Source organism: Plecotus auritus, assembly GCF_963455305.1.
Source record: "Plecotus auritus genome assembly, chromosome: 4".
Taxonomy (NCBI): Eukaryota; Metazoa; Chordata; class Mammalia; order Chiroptera; family Vespertilionidae; genus Plecotus; species Plecotus auritus.
This window is the reverse complement of record NC_137775.1, coordinates 165,702,442-165,726,526: the sequence shown is the minus strand read 5'-3', so window position 1 is coordinate 165,726,526 and position 24,085 is coordinate 165,702,442. Positions and strand designations below refer to the sequence as shown.

Here is a 24,085-nt window from a genome sequence, read left to right as displayed (position 1 = left end):
CTGAAAAGCCTAAGCTGGAAAGTCAGCCAGTGGTTGTATGAAGGTGCCACTCCAAAGCTGGAGGACAGGTGGCGCTGTGGTACCGCGAGTCGCTAGGCTGAGCAGCTCTTTTGCTGCAAAGGGGGAGCCGAGGATGATGCAGTTGTACAGCGAAATCGTTGTTTATTTTTTAATTGCAGGAAAGGTACAGATCTAGATTTCTGTCCTCCAAAATATCTACTTCTATTGAAAACCAGGGCTTCAAAAGCTTCGGTTACAGTTTATTAGCACGAGAGCCCCTCCATTTACATTTGTTTTGCTTCTCCCCCAACCCCACACCCCCACCTTTTTTTTTTTTTCTCTGTGAAGGAAGAAAACAACATACTCATTTCCTCCAGGGATAAATACACCAACATTTACGGAAAACAATATGTGGGTTGACAACCTCCTCTCTCAGATCCTTGCGGCCAAATGCGTTTGGAATTCAGAATTCTTCCAATTTCAGAAAGGTAGAAAGCAGCATTTTCCATAAATCGCTATTACCCACAGCAGGTTCTGTGGAGGCACTCTGTAATCAAACCCACGAATATTTTTGCGTATGACTATTTCCACTAAGTGAGGGAAATAGAAATTGTAAATAATATCCTGTCGGCTTGAGTCATGTTTACCCCCAAATGAGTTTGCCACAAAAGTATTTTAGAAATCTGTTTTCAGACCATATTGGACTTGGGATTGAACAAAAGGGACTGTAAACTTCTAATATTACTGTAATCAAATAAGCCTAAGGTTTTCTTATCAGAAAGCCTGATGGATAGAAACGCGAACCTTTGGAGGAGATGACGCCTCAGAAACCTCAGCTCTCTCTTTAGTTTGTAACCTGCATTTTCTTGATTTTGACCTGGCCACTAAAGGCATATGGGAAGAATGAAGAGGAAAGAAGTCAGAATCAGGCACAGGTTGGTGTAATATCCGTAAATGCCAAAGAATAAAAGCTCAGACCCTGAGAGCCCCGCGCTCCCGGCAGAGTGCTTCGGCCTGGGCGCTGTCAGGGCTCCTGAAAGCCCTGGGGTCCGCACTGCTGCAGCGCTCACTGCTCCCGGTCCCGTCCTGACCTTGACAGCTGTTTGCATTTGGTTCTGCCCCACGCACATCACTTATCTTCCTCTCCCGCTTGGGGACCTGGCCACTCCCTCCGTCTCGTCCGCATGGCTCTTGCGCTCTTCCCCCTCACTGGTTCCCCTGGGCCTCTGCACTCGACCAGTTTCCAGAGATGAACCACTCTCCCCGGGATGAAACATCTGGGACCCCACCATGCCAGGCACCCCAGCCTCACACGCTCCAGGGCCCAAGTGGACACTCCAACTGTGGGCCTTACGATGAACACAGCCCTGCAGAATGCCCATCCTTATGCTTCTGCGTTCAGGTGAGGTGGAAAACAAGGCTCCTGGCCAGACACTGACCTGGTCGAATGCTCCCAGTGAATTGCTGTTAAAACCAGGATTTGGAGCCTTGATCTTCTGGTGCCTGATCCAGTGCCATTTCATTAGAGATTAATTCAACAGGCATTTATGAAAGAGCTGTTATGTGCAAGGTGATGTGAAAATAACTCTTTCTCCTTCTAATAAATACCATTGTTAATCAACCCTACCAATATGAATTAATAAACTAAAAATGGCAAAAGTGCTTAGATGTTAGACATGATACATTATACATAACATAAATACATTCACGCACGCACACATTCACACATATAAGGCGATAATGAATTATTTTCCGCGGAGACCTTGCACCTCAGTGTGCACACACTTGGGCACCCAGCAAATCCATGTGCCTAATTGGAGTCTGTGCAATTATTATTGATAAGATCAAGTCCTTGCTCTTTCTACCATGTGCCAAGTGTGACGAGTGCAGCAGGTCCTCAATGTCCATTCCATGTGGACTGTTGTTTCACTATAATATTGATGAGCTACCGAACTTAACTCATTTTTATCAGTTAGTCACAGTTCTAAGAACCTACCTACGACGTTAAATGAGGACCTACTGTAGTTAAGTTACATTGATTGAATTCACCTCAGGCCTATCACGTAACGATGTTGGAAAATTACTTTAACCTCTCCTTCATTTCCCCATCTGTAAAATGAAGTTCCACATAGGTCTTAACTTCCTTATTGGAAGATTAAATGAGATAACGCATGTAAAGCTTTTAGCACAGTTGTTAATAAAATAATCAGTCCTCTATAAAGTTAGCCAAGATTAAGAAAGAGTGATCAGAAGAGGTCAAATATGATTACCTCCATGCCACTTGTCAGTAAAAAGTGTTAATGCTCTAAAATGTCACACCTGAAATAAAACGGACACCTCTGGTTCTATCTGAAGAGTGGCAAGAGTGAAAAGGGCAGATCTGAGAATGAACACTGCAACGATGGGCGAGTACAGATGTTATTTTCTCAGTGGTAACCCCTGTAGGAGAACCAGGCACCCTGCACGCAACGGGTCCAGACTTTGGATTTTCTCTGCTCAATTACTGTGGCCTCTAGCAAGCTGCTTCTCTGGGCCGCAGCTTGCCATTTGAAAAATTAGGGGCTGGATGGGAAGAGCTCCAAGGCCCTTGCAAGTACTATAGGTGTGACATTTATGAAATGAAGAGCCCGGAGATGGTCGTCATGGTTGCAGAGTCTAGAAATTCCTGTCCAAAACCAGCATTTTCATTCCTATGACTGTACATGACAGGTTACCCCACCGATGTGTGGGATAAACTTAGGACAACAGGCAAGTTGGTCTTCAGTTACCCCACCTCTCCTACCTCACCGAAATGGGTAACGGAAGAGAGCTGAACTCATTAGCAGAACTCTGATAAAAGCTTTGAGTGTTCCTAAATGCAGCCAAATGCTTTAGACACAAGAAAACAGAATGAAGTAATTATTCAGAAGATAGACAAAAGTTTTGGTGGAAAGTATTCTTAGTACTGACAGGCCTAAAATTATAGATATGGGATTATTTTAATCCTATATGGACATTAAAAGAATTTCTCCAAATGTATCACTATTAACAAAAGTATCTATACTAATAAAAGCCTAGGTGGCCTCTCGCCCTTGCATCATCACAAGATGGCTGCCCCCCACATCGTCACAAGATGGCTGCCACAAGATCGCCACCACAAGATGGCCGGCAGGGGAGGGCAGTTGTGGGCAATCAGGCCAGCAGGAAAGGGCAGTTGGGGGCAAATAGGCCAGCAGGAGAGGGCAGTTGGGGGCAACTAGGCTGGCAGGGGAGGGTAGTTGGGGACCATCAGGGGAGGGCAGTTGGAGGTGACCAGGCCAGCAGAGGAGGGCAGTTGTGGGCGATCGGGCCGACAGGGGAGCAGTTAGGCATCAATCAGGCTGGCAGAGGAGGGCAGATGGGGGCAATCGGGCTGGCAGGGGAGGGCAGTTGGGGGTGACTGGGCCTGCAGGCGAGGGCAGTTGGGGGCGACCAGGCCAGCAGGGGAGGGCAGTTGGGGGCCATCAGGCCAGCAGAGGAGGGCAGCTGTGGGCGATCGGGCCGGCAGGGGAGCAGTTAGGCGTCGATTGGGCCAGCAGGGAAGCGGTTAGGGGGTGGTCAGGCTGGCAGGCAGAAGTGGTTAGGGGCAATCAGGCAGGCAGGCAGGCGAGCGGTTAAAAGCCAGCAGTCCCGGATTGTGAGAGGGATGTCCGACTGCTGGTTTAGGCCCGCAGGGATCAGGTATAAATGGGCAGTCGGACATCCCCCAAGGGGTCCCAGATTGTAGAGGGTGCAGGTTGGGCTGAGGGACACCTCCCCAGTGCACAAATTTCGTGCACTGGGCCTCTAGTAAAAAATAAACTAACTGAACTCTTTCATTTTATAGAGAAAGAAAGTGTGTTTTAGTAGCTTAAGTTGCAGAGCTAACTAGTATCAAAACCAGGTTTTATAAATTTCACTCCATGGTTTTTTCCACGGGGACCCTTTATCTTTTTTATCATTTCCTTCAGCACTGCCCATGTGTCGGAGGGAAGCAAGACAGGCACTATTAATCACATTGTTCAGATGGGGAAAGGAGCTCAGAAGTTACATGGCTTCTTCCAGTCCCCAGATGCAGGTGGTGGAGTGGAAATTACCCCAGGTCTGATGCTCCCGCCTGTGTTTCCCCTTCCCCATGCACCTAAGCTGAACCAGTTCTGGGATACATTTTTTCATTTACACCTCACAAAAACCCGGCAGCATATGTCATGGCTGTCACCTCCAGATGAGAACGTATTTCTCTGACTGGAAACCACGGGTTACTCTGGTGGCCTCTGAGTATCCTGACACTGACTACCAAGTGCTGCTCAAGCATCTACATGCCAGGCTGGCATCAGACTTCTACTTTACCTCATGTAATGTCAGCCTAAAACAATGAAGCTTGTCATACTACATTTCAGGGAATAAAAATATTAAACCCAGCTAATGATTATTTCTGTCATGATAATTAGACTGTCCCATTCTCAGTATGGGAAAGTCATGAAAACTATAACCTCCACAAGCACTTAAACATTAAGATGTGTCCTGAGAAATAAAAGATCTAGAATTTAAGAATTAATTAGGAAATTCTGGTATAGAGTGACCAAGAGGTGAAACTGAGTAAAACTATGTGTTTGTACGTATTTTATTAAGGTAAATGAAAACGTAAGTTTTTAAAAATGTGACAATTAAATTTTAACAACAATCATGTCTTGGAAACCAAGACTGTATCAAAAACTTCTATATGGACCTTTCAAATGATATTGCTTTGTTCTTAATATTAAAAATTATAGAAATAGAGAATACTTTTTAAAAACCTGAAGATAATCCCTAGTAAAAATCAATAAACATAAAAAAGTAAAACATAAAACAAGATGAGCTCAATTAGACCTTGAATAATTAAACAATAAATTTGTAACAATTTAAATTGCTAGATTTCCTTAGATAGTATTTTTAAATTTTACAATAAAAATAGAAATCCACACCTGAAATCTATATGATCATATTGACCAATGTCACCTCAATAAATTTAAAAAATAAAAAATAAATAAAAAGTGCTGCAATTAGGTTTCTGCTAAAAATAGTGTGTTTATCCAGTAACTATAAACAAAAGTAGCACATTATTAACATCAGATAAATAATACTGAAAAAATGTTAAGTCAGCTCTGGCGGGGTGTCTCAGTTGGTTAGAGTGTCATCCTGTATACCAAAAGGTTGCAGGTTCGATTCTTGGTCATGGCACATAACCTACATCGCGGGTTCAATCTCTGGTTGGGGTGCAACTGATCGATGTATCTCTATCACATTGATGTTTCTAATTCTGTCTCTCTTCCTCTCTCTCTTAAATCAATAAACACATATCCGTGGGTGAGGATTAAAAAAGTCTTTTAAGTCATATTTTATGTGCTTTCAACATAACATTGAAATAGATAACACAATACATTATAATGAGGTGTAATTTTACTAAAGGGCTCTGTAAGTTAAATAGGAAAAATTAATAAGGATATGGAAGGTATAAAACACATATCACTTTTATCACAAATACCCATATTAATCTATAATAAAAACATTACCTTAAAAAATAAAAACATGTAAAAACAATATTATCTGACCACAATGTAAGAAAACATTAAATTGATGCAAAAAAATACAAATTAAAAACTGTTTCCTCATTTATTCAAGTCAAAGCAAAATGAAAATAGTAAAAAATGAAAAATATAGACTTATTTGCAAAAAATGATGACAAGAAGAATGCACATGTAAACTAAAATGAAAGCTGTGGTCAAAGGCCTAATCAGAGAGAGATACATAGCTTTAATTGCTTTTGTGTTTAAACAATGAAGTATTACGATAAATTGTTTATTGCAATACAATAGAATAAACGAAATTAAACATTCCTAAGGACAATAATGCAATTAATAAAAATAAATAAAAGTAGAAATGACTAAATTATGTAGGAGAAAACTTCCAGTTTAATACCACATAGCAAAGTAACAAAAGCTATTTATTGTCTTGCCTGAATTCAACTTTGGAGATGGCAAAAGAAGAAAAAAGGAATACTAATGGGCTTCAGGTTGTCATTCATCAATTAACAAAAAGCTTGTGAGACAGAACACAGATGTTTCTAGACATATGGGGGAGAAATGAAGATCTGAAGCAGGAAAATGTCAGCAACCAGAGGTAAGCCTGCATCTAGAGGTAAATCAGAGACAATCTATTTCATTGCCCTGAAGTCTAGGTATACTGGCCATGAACTTAACCTTCGGTTCCATGTGGTAAAGGAGCAGCACTACAACAAGGGTGAATTAACATCAGGGCAGTACTGAAATCCTATTAAAGTTGGGAAGACGTACAGGTACGGAGAAACTGTTTATTCTGTAAAAGGCATACCTATGAATATAATTAACTGAAACTCCTGAAATGCAGAAAAACTTGAGAGGAGAAGTAGATGAGAGTATGCTATGGCTATTATTTTGTTAAATGTTAATGACAGAGCTATTGATCTGTTTTCTGTAATGCTAGGAGAAGATAACTAAAGGCTGAGTGAAAGTAACTCAGAAAAAATCTCTAGAAAAATAGAAAAAAATGTTTAACTTTTAGGCAGCAGGCGAAAATGTAAAAGAGATAAAACAAAAATAAGAAGAAAACATGGAAACTGTAAAATATGAAAAAATTTCAGCAGATTTAAGTTCTAATATTAAAGTGATTAAAGTAAATATAAATAGGTTAAACTCACCAATTAACTGACGAAGACTCCCAGGGTAGTTAGTACAAAGGTAAGATTTAGGAATAGGTGGACTAAAGAAAACAGATTTGAATAAGAAGGTACAGAATGACTAAAAACAAAAAATATATAGAAAATAGATGCTTTGAAGTAAATATGAAGAAAAAGAAAGTGCTGAATTTTTACTATCAGATAAATTAGAATTTGGGGTAAAATGCATCATAAGCTACAAGAGAGGTGTTACAATAAATCATGAAGCTGTAACAATCCTGAACATATATGTACATAGCAACAAAGATTTAAAGTATATCAAACTATAATTGACAGAATTATAAGAAAAAAAACTGTAGCTTTTGATTTATCATATGCTTTTCAGAATTAGTTAAGTCAAAATGCAAACTGGGCTATAGAAAAATGTGTTTGTATTATTACTCTTATGTAAATGAAAAACATATAATTTTCACACCCAAACATAGAATATGAGTGCTTTTTGCATCCATGAGTAATATTTAAACAAACCTGTTTATGAATTAAGCTACAAAAGCCTTGAAAATTCTAAACAGCTATTATTTGGAATATCTTTTCTGACCAGAGTTAGAACCCAATAACCAAAGAATAGCAAAATATAGTTCCATGTGTCTAGAAAGTAAAATATTCCACTAAATAATATTTGTTAAAGAAGAAATCCCAAAAGAAAATAGATCAAAGTGATAATGGCATTCTAAATGTAAAAAATTGTGACATGTAGCTAAAACAATATTCAGAAAAAATTATATATGTAAATTATGTTTACAAATACTTACAGAATGCAGGAGTTATCAAAAATAAAGGTAGTAAGCTCAATTGATTAATACCAATTACAGAAGATAGGATGACAAATAAAGATATTGGTAGGAAGTAATAAAATAAGTATTTTTAAATTTTTTAAAGTATTTTTTAATTTAAAAAGAAACTAGGAACATAAAAGATAACATTACAGATAAAATTCTAGGAAAAAACAACTAAAAAGTGAAAGTATTCAAATAAAGAAAAGAAAGAATAAAAGAGTAATTATAGATATTAAAGATTTCAGTACTTTAAAATTATATTATAAAATGTGTTAATAAATATGAATGCCTAGGAAATAATTTGAAATGTATTCTTGAGAAATTTGCAAATATATCAAAACTGGCCCAAGAAAAACCTGAAACCTTGGGTAGAGTATTAGCAATTATAAAAGGTATTTAAAATCTTCCTCCACAAAGGCACAGATGGTTTTATAGCTGGGTAATGACAAACTTTCAGGGAACAGTAATTTCTACCTTATGCAAGTCATTAAGTCTCTTATTAAAGTCATTTCTGAAAATAGAAAAGTAAAGAAACCTTGTTAACTTATATCAAATCGAATATAACCTTTGTGGCAGCTTTTGGTTAATCCACTCTAGTGAAGACTTTCTGTTACAGGTGGGCACTTATGTAACTAATAAGGGGACTATAAATTTTTAGAGATCAGAAAAAAAAGATTTGAATTAAACAGTTATATTCCATAAGCTGGGATTAAAAGAGTCAACGTGATAAAAATGCCAGTTTTCTGCAAGTTAATTTACTAGTTTAATATAATTACAATAAAAATTACAGAGAAGTTTTTTCCAAGGGAATTAATAAAGTGATTCATATGTTTTCTTGAATAAGTTGAAAAGTAAAGGAATATCTGAAGTTAGATAGACCAGGTTTATTCCATCAATGTTTAATATAGATTCTAATAATATTTCAGCAAAGAATGAGAAAATGGAACAGAATATCAAGGCCAAAAGCAGTCCAGAGTGTAAAAACACAAATTCAGTAGCTAATAATGCTGAACCTCCAACAAGAGGAAAAGGGGTAAATAAATTAGTGTTTAAGAAAAGTGTGAGCCATCTTGTTAACTATTTGAAAAAACTAAGCTAAGGTACTTGTCTTGTTGTACACAAAAATTTCCAGTTTATGCTTGATAACATTCATTCACCGAATATTTAACCACTATCTGCCCAGGACTGTGCAAGGGCTGAGGGTACAACAGTGAGCAAGGCCAGAGGAGCTTAGAGTCTACCAGGAAGATACAGAATAGGCCGGAAGCAGGACCGATTGAGGTGTCAGTGTGAAGTGCTTTGCCCAGATAGCATGACATGCACTTCTGCTTGAAATAATGTAATTAAGAGAAGCCTCTAAAATACTATGAGACTTTGTACAAATTCCAATACAGCATGACTATCCACCTCCACCCCGGGTTTTGTGCATAATCTTATGAAAAATATCTGGTGCTATAAAAAGCACTCATATTCTATGTTTGGGCGTGTATGTTAATCACATAACCAAAGTTAAAACTGACAGTGGCGCTGTATGAGATACAGATGCTGTGTAAGTGTGCCATGTAGTTGATACTCAATGGCAATCTCCCAAATATGTTAATGCTAAATATAAAACAAAAGAAAATCAGTAAATTAGAAGTGAAATGGTGTGGTATTTTGTTTGAAGATGTCAGTTAATCGAGAAATCCCTTAAAGAAATGGTCCAAGATAGGTGCTGCTATAAGGGAATGCTGAGTTTTGTGATCATTACAGAATAGTGTACTTTGTTGTACTGAGACAGTCACACCTGATTTAGAACTAGGAATGGTTATAAGTCATATGAAAAATCCATGTATTTTGCCTCAAGGACTCTGTGGACTATATGAATGGAAATGGTTCCACCTGACTAATAATAATGGGTGGAAAGGAATGGGCACTCTCAACTCATAAGTACATTTCTGCATCAACCAAAAAAGCCATTCTGGTTCAATTTGGCATTAAATAATCCGTAAGATGAAATAGTGAAGCAGCATTAGTTATGAAAGAACATTTGGTGACATGGGAAAATCCTAACACTACAAATTTAAATATAAAGAGTAGGAATTTAACACACTCTATATTATATAATCCCAAACACCACAACATTGGGATTATGAGAGATTTTTTATATTTATATAATTTTGCATTTTCCAAAACTCTAAAATGAACTTAAGTTTGTTGGTTTGTGTGTTGTTTTTTTACATAATAACTTATACTTGAAAAGTATATTCACCTTGATACTGGTCTCAAAGATGTAAATTTTGTCACAGGAATTAAAAAGGTAAGTCAACATTTTATTTATTTTTATTTTTTTAAATATATCTTTATTGATTTCAGAGAGGAAGGGAGAGGGAGAGAGAGAAAGAAACATCAATGATGAGAGAGAATCATTGATTGGCCGCATCCTGCACGCCCCCTATGAGGGATTGAGTCCGCAACTGAGGCATGTGCCCTTGACCGGAATTGAACCCGTGACTCTTCAGTCCGCAGGCTTGACACTCTACCCATTGAGCCAAACCGGCGAGGAGAAGTCAACTTTAGGCATATAAAGCATAACATCAGAATGTATAAATTTGACCTACTTATGATATAGCAAAATTAAAAATTCCAAATGAAAATTAGAAATTACAAATAAAATTAGTAATCACAAATCTGCAATTATCAAATTTACTTTTCAAGTATAGGACATTCCCCCTCACCCCCGCCCCCAGAAGTGGTCAAGTCCCTACCAGACTTGAAACCACAGAACAGTGGTTTTCGAGCCTCAGTGCTTCATGGTTATTTGGGGAGGCTGTAAATAATAACATACTATACTTGTCTTCATAATGTAGGATGTTCCCTAAAACAATGAAGAATAAACTGCCTGTGGACCCATTCACCACTATTTCCCTTTTAGGTCTTGGGGTTCTGAGTAGTTTCAGACAGCTCCAGCCTTGAGAGTACTGATCTCAGGTTTCAAGATGGCATCTCTCAGACCCCCCTGCCTGTCTTAGACCTGGGGAGGTATTAGCAGAAAGAGAGAAGGGACTGGGTATACATCACCCTTGCCCACAAGATGCAGTTTTTAGCAGTGGCTGCATCTTACAAAGCTGCAGATGTTGAATGGCCCTCTTTCCAAAAAGGTCACCTCCCTCTTTACCATCAAGCCAGCAACAGCTTCACCTTCCTTTGGTAGTTCCACTAGCTTTGTTCGAAGTTCATTCACTACACTTTCTTCAATTAAACCATTTGGTTACGTCATCTGACTGTTGTTGGGACCTTGTCTATTTTAGGAAAATGAAAAACAACAACTTTTAAAACCATTGTCTTAGAGGAAAGCTTATCACCAGGTCCCCAAATGTCTATAAAACTGAAAAAATATAACTTATTTTTTCATGAACTTATCATGAAAACTGCACATTTAAACTACAGCTTGAAATTATGGAATAGGCAAGTTGTAAGCTGTCACTACGACAAATAACAAAGGTTTAAATTAATGATTATGGAACAAGATCCACTTAAAATTTACCTTGAAATTCAATGTGATTCAAGACAATCCTTTATAAAAAGGCTCTATTTTGAAAACTGATAAATCTTACTACATTTTTCAAACAAAAATACATACTTAATAATTAAATGGACGGGTATAAAAAGTACTTTGCGGACCAGCAGCTTACCTCTTTGAATTTGTGACTGAGCTTGGTTGTGTCCAGGTCTGACGGGGAAAACATGTCCTCATTCTCGGGCAGCTCAAAGACTTCAATGGCCATGTCACTGCCGGGAAGGGTGGGTCCTTCCTCATCCTCCTCTTCATCGGTCGCATATTCTCCTGTCTGGAAGGAAGGGGGTTTCAGAACTCTAGCTGCCCTCCCCCAGGGAGAGACGGGTGATTTGAAAATATTTTTTATGAAAGAGAAATAAAGTGGTAAAAGTGTAAGTAGGCTTTTAAGTCAAGCATGCCTCATGCAGCCAACGTTATAAACAAATGTTAGTTCAAAAACTCAAAGTGACATGTTGATGCCATGTATAAGTGCATTTCTGAAAAGCTACTATCATCAGCAGCATCTCTAGTATAGCAACAAGAGTTGTTTTTAATCTAAGTATTTGATGGTTAAATAAAATAATTCCTTTAAATTCTCACCACCCATACGAATAAGTCACCCAATACTAGGCTCACAGAAAAAAGGAAGGGGAGATCAAAAGATTCACAGAGTTGAAAGGAACCTTAATTAAATCCTACAAAAGTTTAGTAGATGAATTCACCTAAGCTTTAGAATTCAATCATTCTGTCTCATTTATTTAACTAATTGGTTAACTACTGACCTAAAGGATAACCCCAAGGTTTCTAAATTTACAGTCCACATGAGTGTACTGTTTTGCCTACAGAGTACTTTGATAAATCTTAGCATTTTGTCAATGCTAAATAAAAAAGAAAAGAAAAAAGATTCACATAATATTTTAGGTTTCCAGTTTTTCTTGAGAAAGCCAATGACCTGCCAACATAGGCACGTTGTAACATGATTAACAACTGGCCAGAGTCAGCAGTAGTTACCCCTTTTGGCTGGGTCACACACTTTCTAATACACTACAACTTCTGTAACTCCATATTGTTCCAAGCTGTTACCTTCCCTCCTTCATGATATCCGCAGGCCCCTAAGGTATCTGAGTCCATGACCCCTGGAATAATGTTCCTCCTCACCACTAACTTCCTTAACATTAAAAGGTAGCTCTGCTCCTGGCAACATCAGGCTCTGAGATGCTAATTCAAAATAACTGTTTGAAATCTATAGCTTATGATATAATAGAAAGATAAATCACCGATTCAATGAAAAACAAAGTTCATTTAATTCATCTTTTCTCCTTCAGGTAGTTCCATCTAATACATAAAACAGATAGGAAGTCATATTGCCTTTAAAAAAAACTTTCATAAACAGTGTAGTGAGTGATCTATTCCTTTGGTTAAATAGGTTTAGCATCTGATTGCTTTTTTCTTTTTGTCTTTTGGTTCTGTGCTATGTTCTTGACAGAGCTGAAAATTCATTTCTTTTGCTATGTTTGCATCTAAAGGAAATATGGTCATGAACCTCAATGTAATAATTCCTCACGTCTGGCAGACCACTATTAAACTGCCATTCGACTTCTTTTGAGGTAAAAAAAAATTGTAGAATTCTCGTAGGTCTCAGTCTCTATGATTGTCTCTGAAGCTGTATTCTGATTCTAACTTTTCCACATTTCTCTTAAATCATGGAGCCCAGAAGTAAACACAATTTCTAGTAAGGGATCCAAGGACCATTGATCACAATGAACTAACTGTCTCAGCATCCTTCAGACTCTACTTCCCACACAGAGGTTATTATCATGAAGACCTTGACTTGGGTGGCATTTGTGTAACAGTACCTGGAAGTCTAGGACTCCTCTGAAACCAGTTTTTATACCATTCCCAGTGTCCTAGGCCCTGACAGGAAAGGTAGCTGAAGAGTGGGACTGGTTGGTTCCAGAGAGCTCCCACTTGTTGGTATAATTAGATCCTACAAATCTTAAAAGAACTCTTACTCCAGATTTGATACGTTTTTCTTTTCTGTGATAGTCTGTAAATTAATTCACCTCTAATTTCTATATGTATTTAGAACCAATAGGAACTTTATAAATCCACCAGCTGATGTTAATCCATAGGAATGTAGCAGGGCTGGTAGGTGCCCAATCTCAAGAAACCTTGCTGAGAGTTTTTAACCCTATAATTATAACTAGCAGCACAGCCACACTTTTAATATGAGGGCCTAACCAGGTATATAAAATTTACTTCCATATCATCAATTTGATGACTATCATGAGTGACTCAATAAAATCTTAAGCTAAATTTAAAGTCTGATAATGATGTAGCACATTTTAAATATGAGTTGAAATGTACATTATCTTCATAAATGTAAGTTATTAAGAAGTCTTCCTTTTGATTCTTTTATTTGACTTTGCTAATTTTCTTTCTGTCCCAATATCCAAGTTACCTGCAATTCTGCTAAAATACTTATTTTTAATTTCATCTTTTTATTTACTAACATTGCTCTTTATAATTAGCCTTATAAGCATGCTGAGGATCAGATATGTCTCTTTTACTGTCTTGATTATATTAATTACTTATTAGAGGCTTTGGATAGGGTGTTTAAAAACTCATGTTGCTGTTCTTGCTCAATGATCAGTTACTGTTCCCACCCTGAACTGGCTTTTGAATAAAGGAGGCATTTACTACAGAACCTCAAACACCTAGTGGTTTAAAAGTTACATCTAGTAGACTAAGAATAATGTGTGCATCTGATTCTTTTACCTTCTTTGAAAATGGACATTACTTTTATGGTAAATCTGCAAGTGAAATAAATTACATAGAATGATATGTTAGCAGAATTCCACAAATCTCAAAATTAGATTGAACTGAATATGAAGTTTATAGAGGAGGATGGACAATGATGTACAAAAAAGCAACTGCTACAACAAAGTATTCCATCGGCATCCAGTTCCTTATCTTTATTCCTGACCAGTTTCAACATCTTTCAGACACAGACTCTTGAAGAGTTCTTTGTCCTAACCTGCAAATGCACTTTAAATGGGGCAAGAATAGTTCTTCGTGTAAGGAGTGAAGGGACAGTACATGTTCCTTTTCATCTCCTTGTCTGCCTTCTTGCTTATTAGCTTATGCTTTTTAATAGCCCCCCAAAAGGGGGCAAAAATGAATAACAATTATTTTTGTAACTTACTGTGTGCCTGATACTGTACATTTCTTAAAAACTGGATGATATAGGTTATTACTATGCCATCTTAATTTGAGGAAACTGAAATGCAGAGACTTTACCCAAGGTTAGACATTCAATTATGTGCTTGAAGCTACATCTAATATATTCCAAAGCTCATGCTCTTTTTCCTATGCGATGCTGCCTGCAGTCTACATGAGCTAAAGCTCTGCAGATAAAAAAACAGAAATGCATTCCTTTCGTATTTCCCCAGCCAAAACCCCAGTGCATAATCCTGTTGTGTTGAGATTCCCCTTCCACATCTTTGAACATTATCATTCAATTCACTTTGAAGATTTGAAGAGTGTCTCTGATGAGCTCCAAAGTTCTTATCCTCTTCTTTTCTCTCATAACATGCTCACCCTGGGCAAGTGCATAGAAATCTCCTTCAAAAGATTTAGCTTCCGGGTCGGCTGACTGATGTTTCATGCACTCTTTCTTATGTAAACCAGAACTAGTGCGTACAGTCTGTAGAATTACTGCAGTGTCTTAAAATGGACAAAAACCGTACTTGCAAGGCAAAATGAGTGCAAAATTCCACTAGGTGTACATGGTTTATATCTCTTACATTTCCTTCTCACATTTAATTTTCTTAAGCTACTAGTCTTTACTGAATCTTCCCTAAGCATTTTATCTCATTTTCACAGACACACTTCCTTTACACTCATATTACTTACAGAATATTTCATTAAAATACACAATTATAATAATAAGTAGAGCTGTTCTGCCTCTTAGTAAACATGTAACTTTTGACTGGTGGGGGCAGAAGCGTGTAGACACACTAGAGCCCTGAACACACAGGAAGGCTGCAGCCCGGGTTGCACAGAGGAACATACAGATCTGTTATATTGGGGAGGTGGTTAAGTGGCGACCGATTAAAGAATCTTGGTTTTGAAGTTGCCTAGGCCTATGTTCAAATCCTGGCTCTGTGATAACAAGGTTGTCATGAGATTAAATCAGATGGCGCCTGTAAAGTGTTTAACACAAAGTCCGGCACATGGTAGGTGCTCAAAATGAGCAATTGCAGCTGTTGCTGCTGCTGGTACTAATACTATAACAGCAACATGCTAAAGCTCTCCAAATCTGCCTCATATCTGGACATTTGCTAATATAATGTCCTAAACAACCTCACCACTAGAATCTTTTATAAGCAAATTGGTCAGTCATTTCTGAAGTAAAATGTCTCTATCCCGTAAACTTGCTCCTCCTCTTATTTTCCTGGTTTTGGAATAGACACCAGCTTCTACCCCAGAAAACGTCCAGGCCTCTATTCTCCTCATATAACTGGATCCCCCTACCTCAGTGATCAGAAGTGAATATCCATCTACCTAGCACATCCTATGAAGCTGCAGGCTTAAGACTCTTCTAATTCAACCCTTTCTGTTGCTGCTACATAAAACTTGGCTATTTGAGAATGCTGGGTAGGGTTTATTCCTGCGATGCCAGGGTGGCTAGCACACGGCTTGGCACATAGGAGGCACTAAAGAAATGTTTGCTGAATAAATTAATAGTCTTAGCTACATCTGCATAGCATGGCAGAGCCTAATTTTCCTGCTAATTCTCAGCTTTCAAATAAGAAATATAGTGAAGCACAGCTGTAGCTGGGGCCTAGGTGACCCTTTGGGGGATTTTCTCTTGTTGTTAGGCTCAACCATTAGCAGTAATTTTTGCTGTAGCAATGTTTGCTCTGGCAAATTCAGGGAAACTAAATGGTGCTAATCATAAAAATAGCCTTAATTACGCAGTTTGTGTTGGAATTTGTTTATCGGATTTGAATTTGGTTATGTATATTTTCAGACTCAGTTCTGTGAATGAATAGAGGAGAGTTGCTTTTTATCTGGAGAAGAAAAGACCTCCAACTAACACTTTAATGTTTAAAATTCCTAAATCTGTGCCAACCATCCAGATGGTTTTCAGCACAGTATCCCCTTCTCTGCAAAGGCCTCCCTCTCCATTTGCTGTCAGTTGACTTCTGTGTGCCCTAGTTTTGTAATGTGAGGCCACTTAGTCTCTTTTAACGTCATTTGCTCATCTATAAAGTGGAAATAACAGCAGCTTCTTCCTAAGTCTGGTGGGAGAATTTCCAGTAGTGATAAATTCAAAGTACTCATCACAGTGCCTGGAGTATGCTACATGAGTAGACGGCTTTATGATTCTGTTATGTTCCCCATCCCTGGCCTCTCCAGTACAAGGCCACAGAGCAGCACACCAAAAAAGAGCATGGGCTGTGGGGCTGGAGAGATCAGGGCCCCCAAATAGAAAGAACAATGTTATGGCTGCATAATGGTGGCAAGTCCGTTAGCTGGTAGCTATTGCGCTCTCCTCTTCTATAAAATGGTGCAAAAGATACCAATCTCGTGGGGGTACTGATAGGATCCAAAGAAATAAAATATGTAAGACATCCCAATGATCCCTGGCCCATTCCTCCTCTCACTTATCAAGTCACTCAAAATGTTCTTTTCGATCTCTGTTCTCAGAATGTTTTCTGGTATTTCACTCTATCCTTACTGTTTGGGCACCAAATCAAGAAACATCTGAAGATTAGTGTCTAGGTCACCGAGATGGCCTTCAGTGCTCCCTGCCTTCAGGTGCTCAGCTCTTCAGGACATTGATAGTACAACTGACAAATTATTCTTCCTAAAATTTCTAACCAGAGAGAGTTACAATTTACCCATAAAATCTTTTGTAACAACTCAAACTTATCTTTCCCTCCTTCAAATGTTCAAGCAATTGTGGTAGACCATTCATAAAGTAGCATTTGATTTTATAATATTTTGAAGCCTTCTTTAGTCCTCCCCTTTCTTCCTTTTAGAAAATATACTCCTCAAATGGAGGGACTTAACTTCCCAACATGGCAGGCAGGCTCTGCAATGACCCCTAAGGATCCCTCTTGCTGGGTAATCATCCTCTTGTACAGGCCCTTCCCCTTGAATGCGGACTGGACCTAGAGACTCACTTCTATCCACCAGAACAGTTTACAGAAAGGCTGGTGTGACTTGCATCCCTTTTGTCCTCGTGCTCTGAAGAAACAAGTGGCCATATTGTGGAAAAGGCCCACATCAAAAGGAACGGATGTTTCTGGCCAACAGCCAGCAAGGGCCTGGAGCCTGCCAACAGTTCACATGAGGGAGCTTGGGAGTGGATGCTCTGTGTTCTGCCAACAGCTGTGTGTGTGAGACTGGGAGCGGATCTTTCCCCAGATGAGCATTTAGATGACTGCAGCTCTGGATGACACCTTATTTACAGCCTTGGGAGAGATCCTGAGTCAGAGGCATCCAACTAAACTGACCCACAGATACTGTAATATATAAATGTTACTTATTTTAAGTTGCTAAGTTTTGGTGGTAATTTATTATACAGCAATAGGAAGGGGGTGTAATAAATACAGAAAAATGGGAAAGTGGCTTTGGAACCAGGCAATGAATGAAGGCTGGGAGGATTTTGAAGGGTATGTTAAGCAAGCCTAAGTTGCCTTGAACAGACTATACATGGAAATCTGGAAGGGGATCCTTGTTGTGTAGTGGCAGAAAGCTTAGCAACATTCTCACCTTCTATAAGGAGAAAGTAGGAAATGTCCCTAGTGACCTGAGTGATTCTAAAATTAAGAAATGGATTCCAAACAAAGTTCAAACCCAGGGTGCTGCCAGGAGAACATGGTCTAAAAATGAAGCAGAAGGTGTAAGCAAAAAACCTTCTGTTAAGAATTGTGAGCTTAGGAAACCCCCATTTTTAATAAGGCTGTTCACTAGACAAACATCATTGAAGAGATAATCTGGAACAACGGCCATCAGTGTCTCTGCTCACAAGGCAGGCAGAGAAGTGAGAGACGCAGGGAGAGACTGTCTCCAAACAATGTCTACCTTCTTTTCTATACCATCTTGGCTTCTGGTGAATTTTCCCAGGAGTATGATATTCCCTCAATGTGACCAAGAGTGGCTAGGACCAAATCCATTCTGTATCTCACTGCATAAAATTAAGAGCACTATTAAAAGATCTCTAAGCAGCAGAATGAATCTAACCTGCAGTACTTAGATCAACCATGTTCCCCAAGACTTCCAGATCCTACGGGCTAAAGAAATACCATAAACCATCAGGGTCTACCACAGAAACACAGCTGGCTTTCTCCTTAAAGTTTCTTCACTGGCCTTTCCACTTGTCTAAGGTATTAATTCAGACAGCAGGATGTCTCAGTGATTGCACAGACTTGGTATTGGCCCACAAGAAGGAAATCCAGGGTTCAGGGCAATTCTGTTATCATAATAACCTTGGCCAGCTAGTTGAGGTTTACCTGAATGCCTTATAAAATTAAAGTGGTGTCATTGATCACATCATCTAAAGTCAGTCAAAATTTGTACCACTTCATCTAATTAAATGAGTCCCACCCTAAGAATGGGTGGCAGGATGCATATTAACTATTCCTCAGGAAAGCAACCCTGAGTAACCAAGAATAGCCTCATTTCAGAGGATCTGTGGATTAGCTGAAGATGATCTAAAGATGGTGTTTCTTTAAAATATCAAAGGCCTCTTATGACCAACACAGTTACATGAATAACCCAAAGAATTTGATCAATTGTCACAGTTTGTTTCCATAGTTTGCCATCCCAGACTTTCACCTGTCAGTCTGTAATTTTTCAAGTGACCAGCTAGGTCATTGATAATATTTCAAGAGTCAGTAAAAATATAACAAGGTTTATCAAGAGGAGTTCAGGCCAGAACTATGAGAATGCCCTTGAGTTCTGCCAACTGATTGAACAAAGTGACCAAATCCATTTCTGGGTGAGCATAGCCGGTGCTGAGGCTGGAAAGCAGGAGGCAGCATGGGACAGCTTAGCTGAACCATCAGTGAACCAAGCCCATGCATTAAGGCAACCTCTATGAACTGAAGGCTTCACTGAGCTAGAGGCCTTGTTTCTAGAGGTAAAGTTTCCCTAAATGGAAAGCTATACTTGTTCAAGTAAATCTAAGGTGCTATTGGGCCAGACTGGCAACTTATCATTTCCATGTGATAAGCAAGGGCCCTTCCAATCTTACTGGTCAGAGAGTTCAAGTTGATGCATCTCAAATTGAGATAATTCAGGTAAGAGAGTCACATGGCCCCCATGAGTCAGGCTTCAATTTTAGTTTCCATAAGAATTTAGTAGAAGATTAACAGCTGCCCCCCCTCGTGTGTGTGTGTGTGTGTGTGTGTGTGTGTGTGTGTGTTTGGTGGGGACAGGAGGTGGGAGGTTGGTGGTTTTTTTGCATCAGACATGTAGTGTTGTGTTGGGAAATGGCTCGGGTGTTCTGCCAGCCATTAAATATTTAAATAAGCTGTGATTTCCCCTTCTCTTCCTGGGATTCTGTATTGTTTCTGGACCACATGGGAGAAAACAGGGAGAGTGCTCTATATGTCCTACTATTACTGCTCCACATGTGGCAATCCCTGAATGGGAGATCTCCATTTCGGCACTAATGGGACAAAGAAGTGCAGGCATATAACACATCAATTCCATTATATGTCTAACAGTGGAACCAATAACAGCATCACCTTGCATTTGCCCAAAGGGTCACCTCTACAAGACCATTTTCGCTTCCTTTCCTCCTGTAAACCCTGCCAAAACACATCAGTTGAATTTGGGTGTCTTTTCTCACTATGGGACTGGGTGAGATGGAGATGTATGAACCAGTATTCACAGAACGATAAAGTTTAGGTGCCTCCCTCTCAAAGTTCCCCAGCATACTCAAGGGGTTCATGTAGCATTTGATCTCTCTAGAGAACAAAAAGAGCTCAGGCCTAGCCCTAGCCATCTTTCTCCTTAAGGTCAGAATAGAGAGAGGAAGCAACAAGGGGCATGGGAGCAGACAGCAGCTCTGTGCCAGTAATAAGGTGCAGTAGTTTTCAGTTTTGAGCAGCGCAGTGATTACTCATGTTTTAACCAAACTTCCAATGTCCACCTGAAGCAGTATATAAGGTGAGTCATCATTATGAACACAATCTATTTAGATTTGGGGAGTCTGACTCAGAAGCCATAGCCTTGACTCCCACAACAAGGACTCTGTTATAGAGGAAATCTCAATCTGGAGTCTAATTATGAATCTGGTTTGAACATAAGGGATGGTGAAGTTTTCCAAGGTGGTGAGGCTGACAGAATTTCGAACAGTTTCATCAGTGTTATAAACCAGTTAGGACCCAAATACTCATCAGTGGTTTCTCACATGAGTTTGTCTATCTCAAGAAAAATCTTCTTGACAGGAACAATATTCCCTCAGAGCAGCAAAGACCCTCTACAAAAAGCTGAGGTCTTTTGCTGTCTGAGTTAATGTAAAGTCGGCATGATAAAATACAATAGAGATTGAGTTGAAAGGCAGCCCAACTGTTGCTATTTCTCCTTAACTAGCATTATATGCCTTGCTCCATTATCTCTTCAGTGAACCAGCCAGAGTTCTAAAGATTTACCATGCTTCTTGCCATGGAGTTTGTAAATTCCTTCCTTTCATGCTCAGTGTGGGTGTGTTTCTCTGTCGGTGTTGCCTGAGCAAAGTTAGAACTTTCCTCTAACCCAGAATTGTTCTACATACTAGCTGATATAGTCGATCGTGATTTTTGTGCTGACACCTCAAGCCACACTTTCCAAAGAGTAATGAGAATAGGGCCAGATAATGTCTATACACATAGACATGACAAGAGAGGACCCCAGAGTGTGGGTAACCTGCATCTTTTATAACAGGCAGTATTACTGCCCTTGCTCCAGAGGGAAAGACTATCTCTATCTCCAAGGCTGTGTTCATACACAAACACTTGAAAAGATAGTTCAGATCAAAGAGCATTTCTGCCAATTATCATTTAATGGGGAAAAATTTAGAAATTCAGCTGATTTTTCAAGTTTCTACAATATTATTCAATTTACCTTTTCAAAGACTTTCCAACCACTATTCCTTTCTATATACTCTGCTCTGCAGGTAAACTGGTCTTTTTATTTCTTTGAATATATATAATACTAGAGGCCCAGTGCATGAAAATTCATGCACTGGAGGGGGGAGGGCATCCCTCAGCCTGGCCTGCCCCCTCTCAGAGTCCGGGAGCCCTCAGAGGTGGGAGGAGACCAGGCAAACAGGGGAAGGCAATGCCCCCATCACACCTCTGCTGCTGCCACTGCTGGCAGCACAAGCCTCAGCCGGCCCTGGTTACCTATGCCCTGGGCCGGCCCTGGGCAGCTGGGCAGATGCCATCCGAGGCTTGCCTTGTGCTTCGGCTGGCCCTACTTGCCTGAGCCTCAGTCAGTGGGGGGGGTGCATGAGGACCCAAGGCCCCCAGCAGGGCTGAGGGGACTCTGGCAGCAGGTGTGCAGAGTAGACGGCCCCACCCCCGCTGTGGGCGCTGCCATCTTGTAACAGCGTGACAGTCAATTTGCATATTACCTCTTTATTATATAGGATTGAGCTGGTTTCTCCATTATAGAAAACATTTAAACAAAAATAACTTCTTGCCATCAAATTTGAAACCATGAATCTCAAATTCATGCTTTTACTTTGTATGTCTTTAGTTGTGATGATTCTTTTACACTATGGTTATCTGGTCTTTTGACAGGTTGCCTTGAAAATGATTTAAATTCCTTACCATATATATCTATTGTTTCCACAGCAAAATAGCAAGCTTCTTGGGAGTATAAACTATATTTTTCCATGACTCAATAGTCCCAATTCAATTCCTCTTAATAATGTTACCCACTTACTAAGACATAAATGTTATTGTCTTTAAGTCCCTGATAAATATATTCTATGTGAGGAGGGAACCAGTGATCCCTATTTTTCCCACTGAGACCTAGAACTGAACAGTCAACAGACCAAAGTAGACCTCTGTAATTCAAATGTCACACTGCAATTTCAAGTTGGCAGCCTTCCTTGAGTTTCATTTTTCTTTCCAAGGAAACAATGAAGCACTTGTTCTAATGCCAAGAGAAGAAGTGTGGGAAGAGACTAAGAGATTTGTATTTCCTTGAATTTTATCTGCAGAAGAGAACAACCACAGTGACCAAAGTGATATGTATTATCATTGTTTTAATAATTCTATAATTGTACAACTAATTAAATCTTGGAAAATATGGTGTGTTCATATAAAAACTGACTCATATGATTACAAAAATGCTAATAGGTCATTAAATAGAACCAGAAGATATATATATGTGTGTGTGTGTGTGTGTGTGTGTGTGTGTGTGTGTGTAATTAAACAATGAACTACAGAATATACAGTAAACAATAAACTAAAATCAACAAAAATGTCATTGATGGTATGTCTATGGATTATCTATCAATTGATAATAAAAACAATCTCAATCTTACAAATTCCTTGGAGGGAGAATAATTCTACTCCTCTCCTCATTATGGCTATCTGGTGGTTCTTGGCAGCAATACCTTTTTGCAAATCTCTGCAATACCAGGAGTCTTTATATCCGTTTTCCTGGCTCTGACAACTCCAGCTCTGATTGCAGCTAACCCCTTCCCCACAAACTCCCATAAGCCTAGATGGTCTACCATGTATATTCTGTGTCAGTAGGTCTGAGGCTCAAGGTAGAAATCTATAATTTTAAAGAAGTACCATGAGATCCTCACATCGAGGCAAGTTTGAGACACAGGTTCTTAAGTCATTTTGTAAGTCCTTGAAGAGCAGGAACTATTCATTTTATATCTACATAACTGCTAAATTGAAGCAATTCTACATGGCAGATTTTTTCATTAAATATTGAGTTGATACAGGGTACTTTGTAACGTATAGAAAATATAATGAATAATGATGTAACCACCACCAATGAACTAATAACCTAGTTCAAGAACAGAAGCAGAACCACTGCATTTTAATTATGGGCCTCTATGTGTGTGTGTCTCCTTGAATCTATTTCAAACACTTACCCTACAGAGTAAATCTGCTTTTATCACTCTTAATTTTCTCATTTAAAAAAATTTTTATAATAACTAAACAATGTGTTATTTATTTTTACAGGATTTTAAACTTTGCATAAGTGAAATCATATTGTTTGTATTCTTCTGTGCCTTTTTGTTTTTAAATGGTACACTCCTCAGAGTTCACCAGTTGTTGTGGCTTGTTGAAACAACTTGGGTATATTACCCCACTGTATGACTATACTACAATATATTTATCCTTTCTCTTGTTGATAAAGATATCAGTTGTACCCAATTTTTTCTATATTAAAAACAATATTATACATTTATTAGAGCTCATGTACATAAGGTATTTAGTAAGAAATATAATTGTTGATTCACTTTACTAGATAATGGCCAAAGGTTTTTCAAAGTTGTTGGGCCAATTTATGTTCCTATGTGCTGAGAATAAGAGGTCCTTTTACCCCAAAACATAAAATATACCATTTAAATCAGTTCAGTGAGTATGGAATATTTCATTTTGGTTTTTCATTTTCACGTCCTCATTGTTTATATGTTAGGCATCTTTTCATATGATTCAGAAAAAGAAAAAAAAAGAAAAACTGACTTCTCTTTTCAAGCTCCTCTCTCTCTCTTACTGGCAGCTAAAGATAATGAGAACATTTTATTTATAGTATAACACATTTTTAGACATTTTGGCACATCCACCATATAGACCATGCAAGTAAGTACTATCATAATTTAAAGATATATGCATTCATTTTTTTAAATTAATAACGTGTTAAAAGAAAATTGCTGGATTTAAAGACAATATAAATTACTGTGTATGCTGTATTGTACCAACATCATACAGCTCTGTTGTTAGATATCTTTTGTTTCCCTTTAATATGAATTACAAAGTATTT

At 38.6% G+C, this 24,085-nt stretch overlaps 1 protein-coding gene across 10 annotated transcripts in view; it reads right to left on the bottom strand.

Annotated features, from left to right (window-relative positions):
• Positions 1 to 24,085, bottom strand: part of PPP1R9A (protein phosphatase 1 regulatory subunit 9A) — a 232,695-nt gene that overhangs the window by 42,404 nt on the left and 166,206 nt on the right. For all 10 annotated transcript variants that reach the window (XM_080663193.1, XM_080663196.1, XM_080663195.1 and 7 more), the window contains one exon: positions 11,202 to 11,357. In XM_080663193.1, coding sequence (XP_080519319.1) covers positions 11,202 to 11,357 — 156 coding nt within the window. The remainder of the gene's footprint in view (positions 1 to 11,201; positions 11,358 to 24,085) is intronic.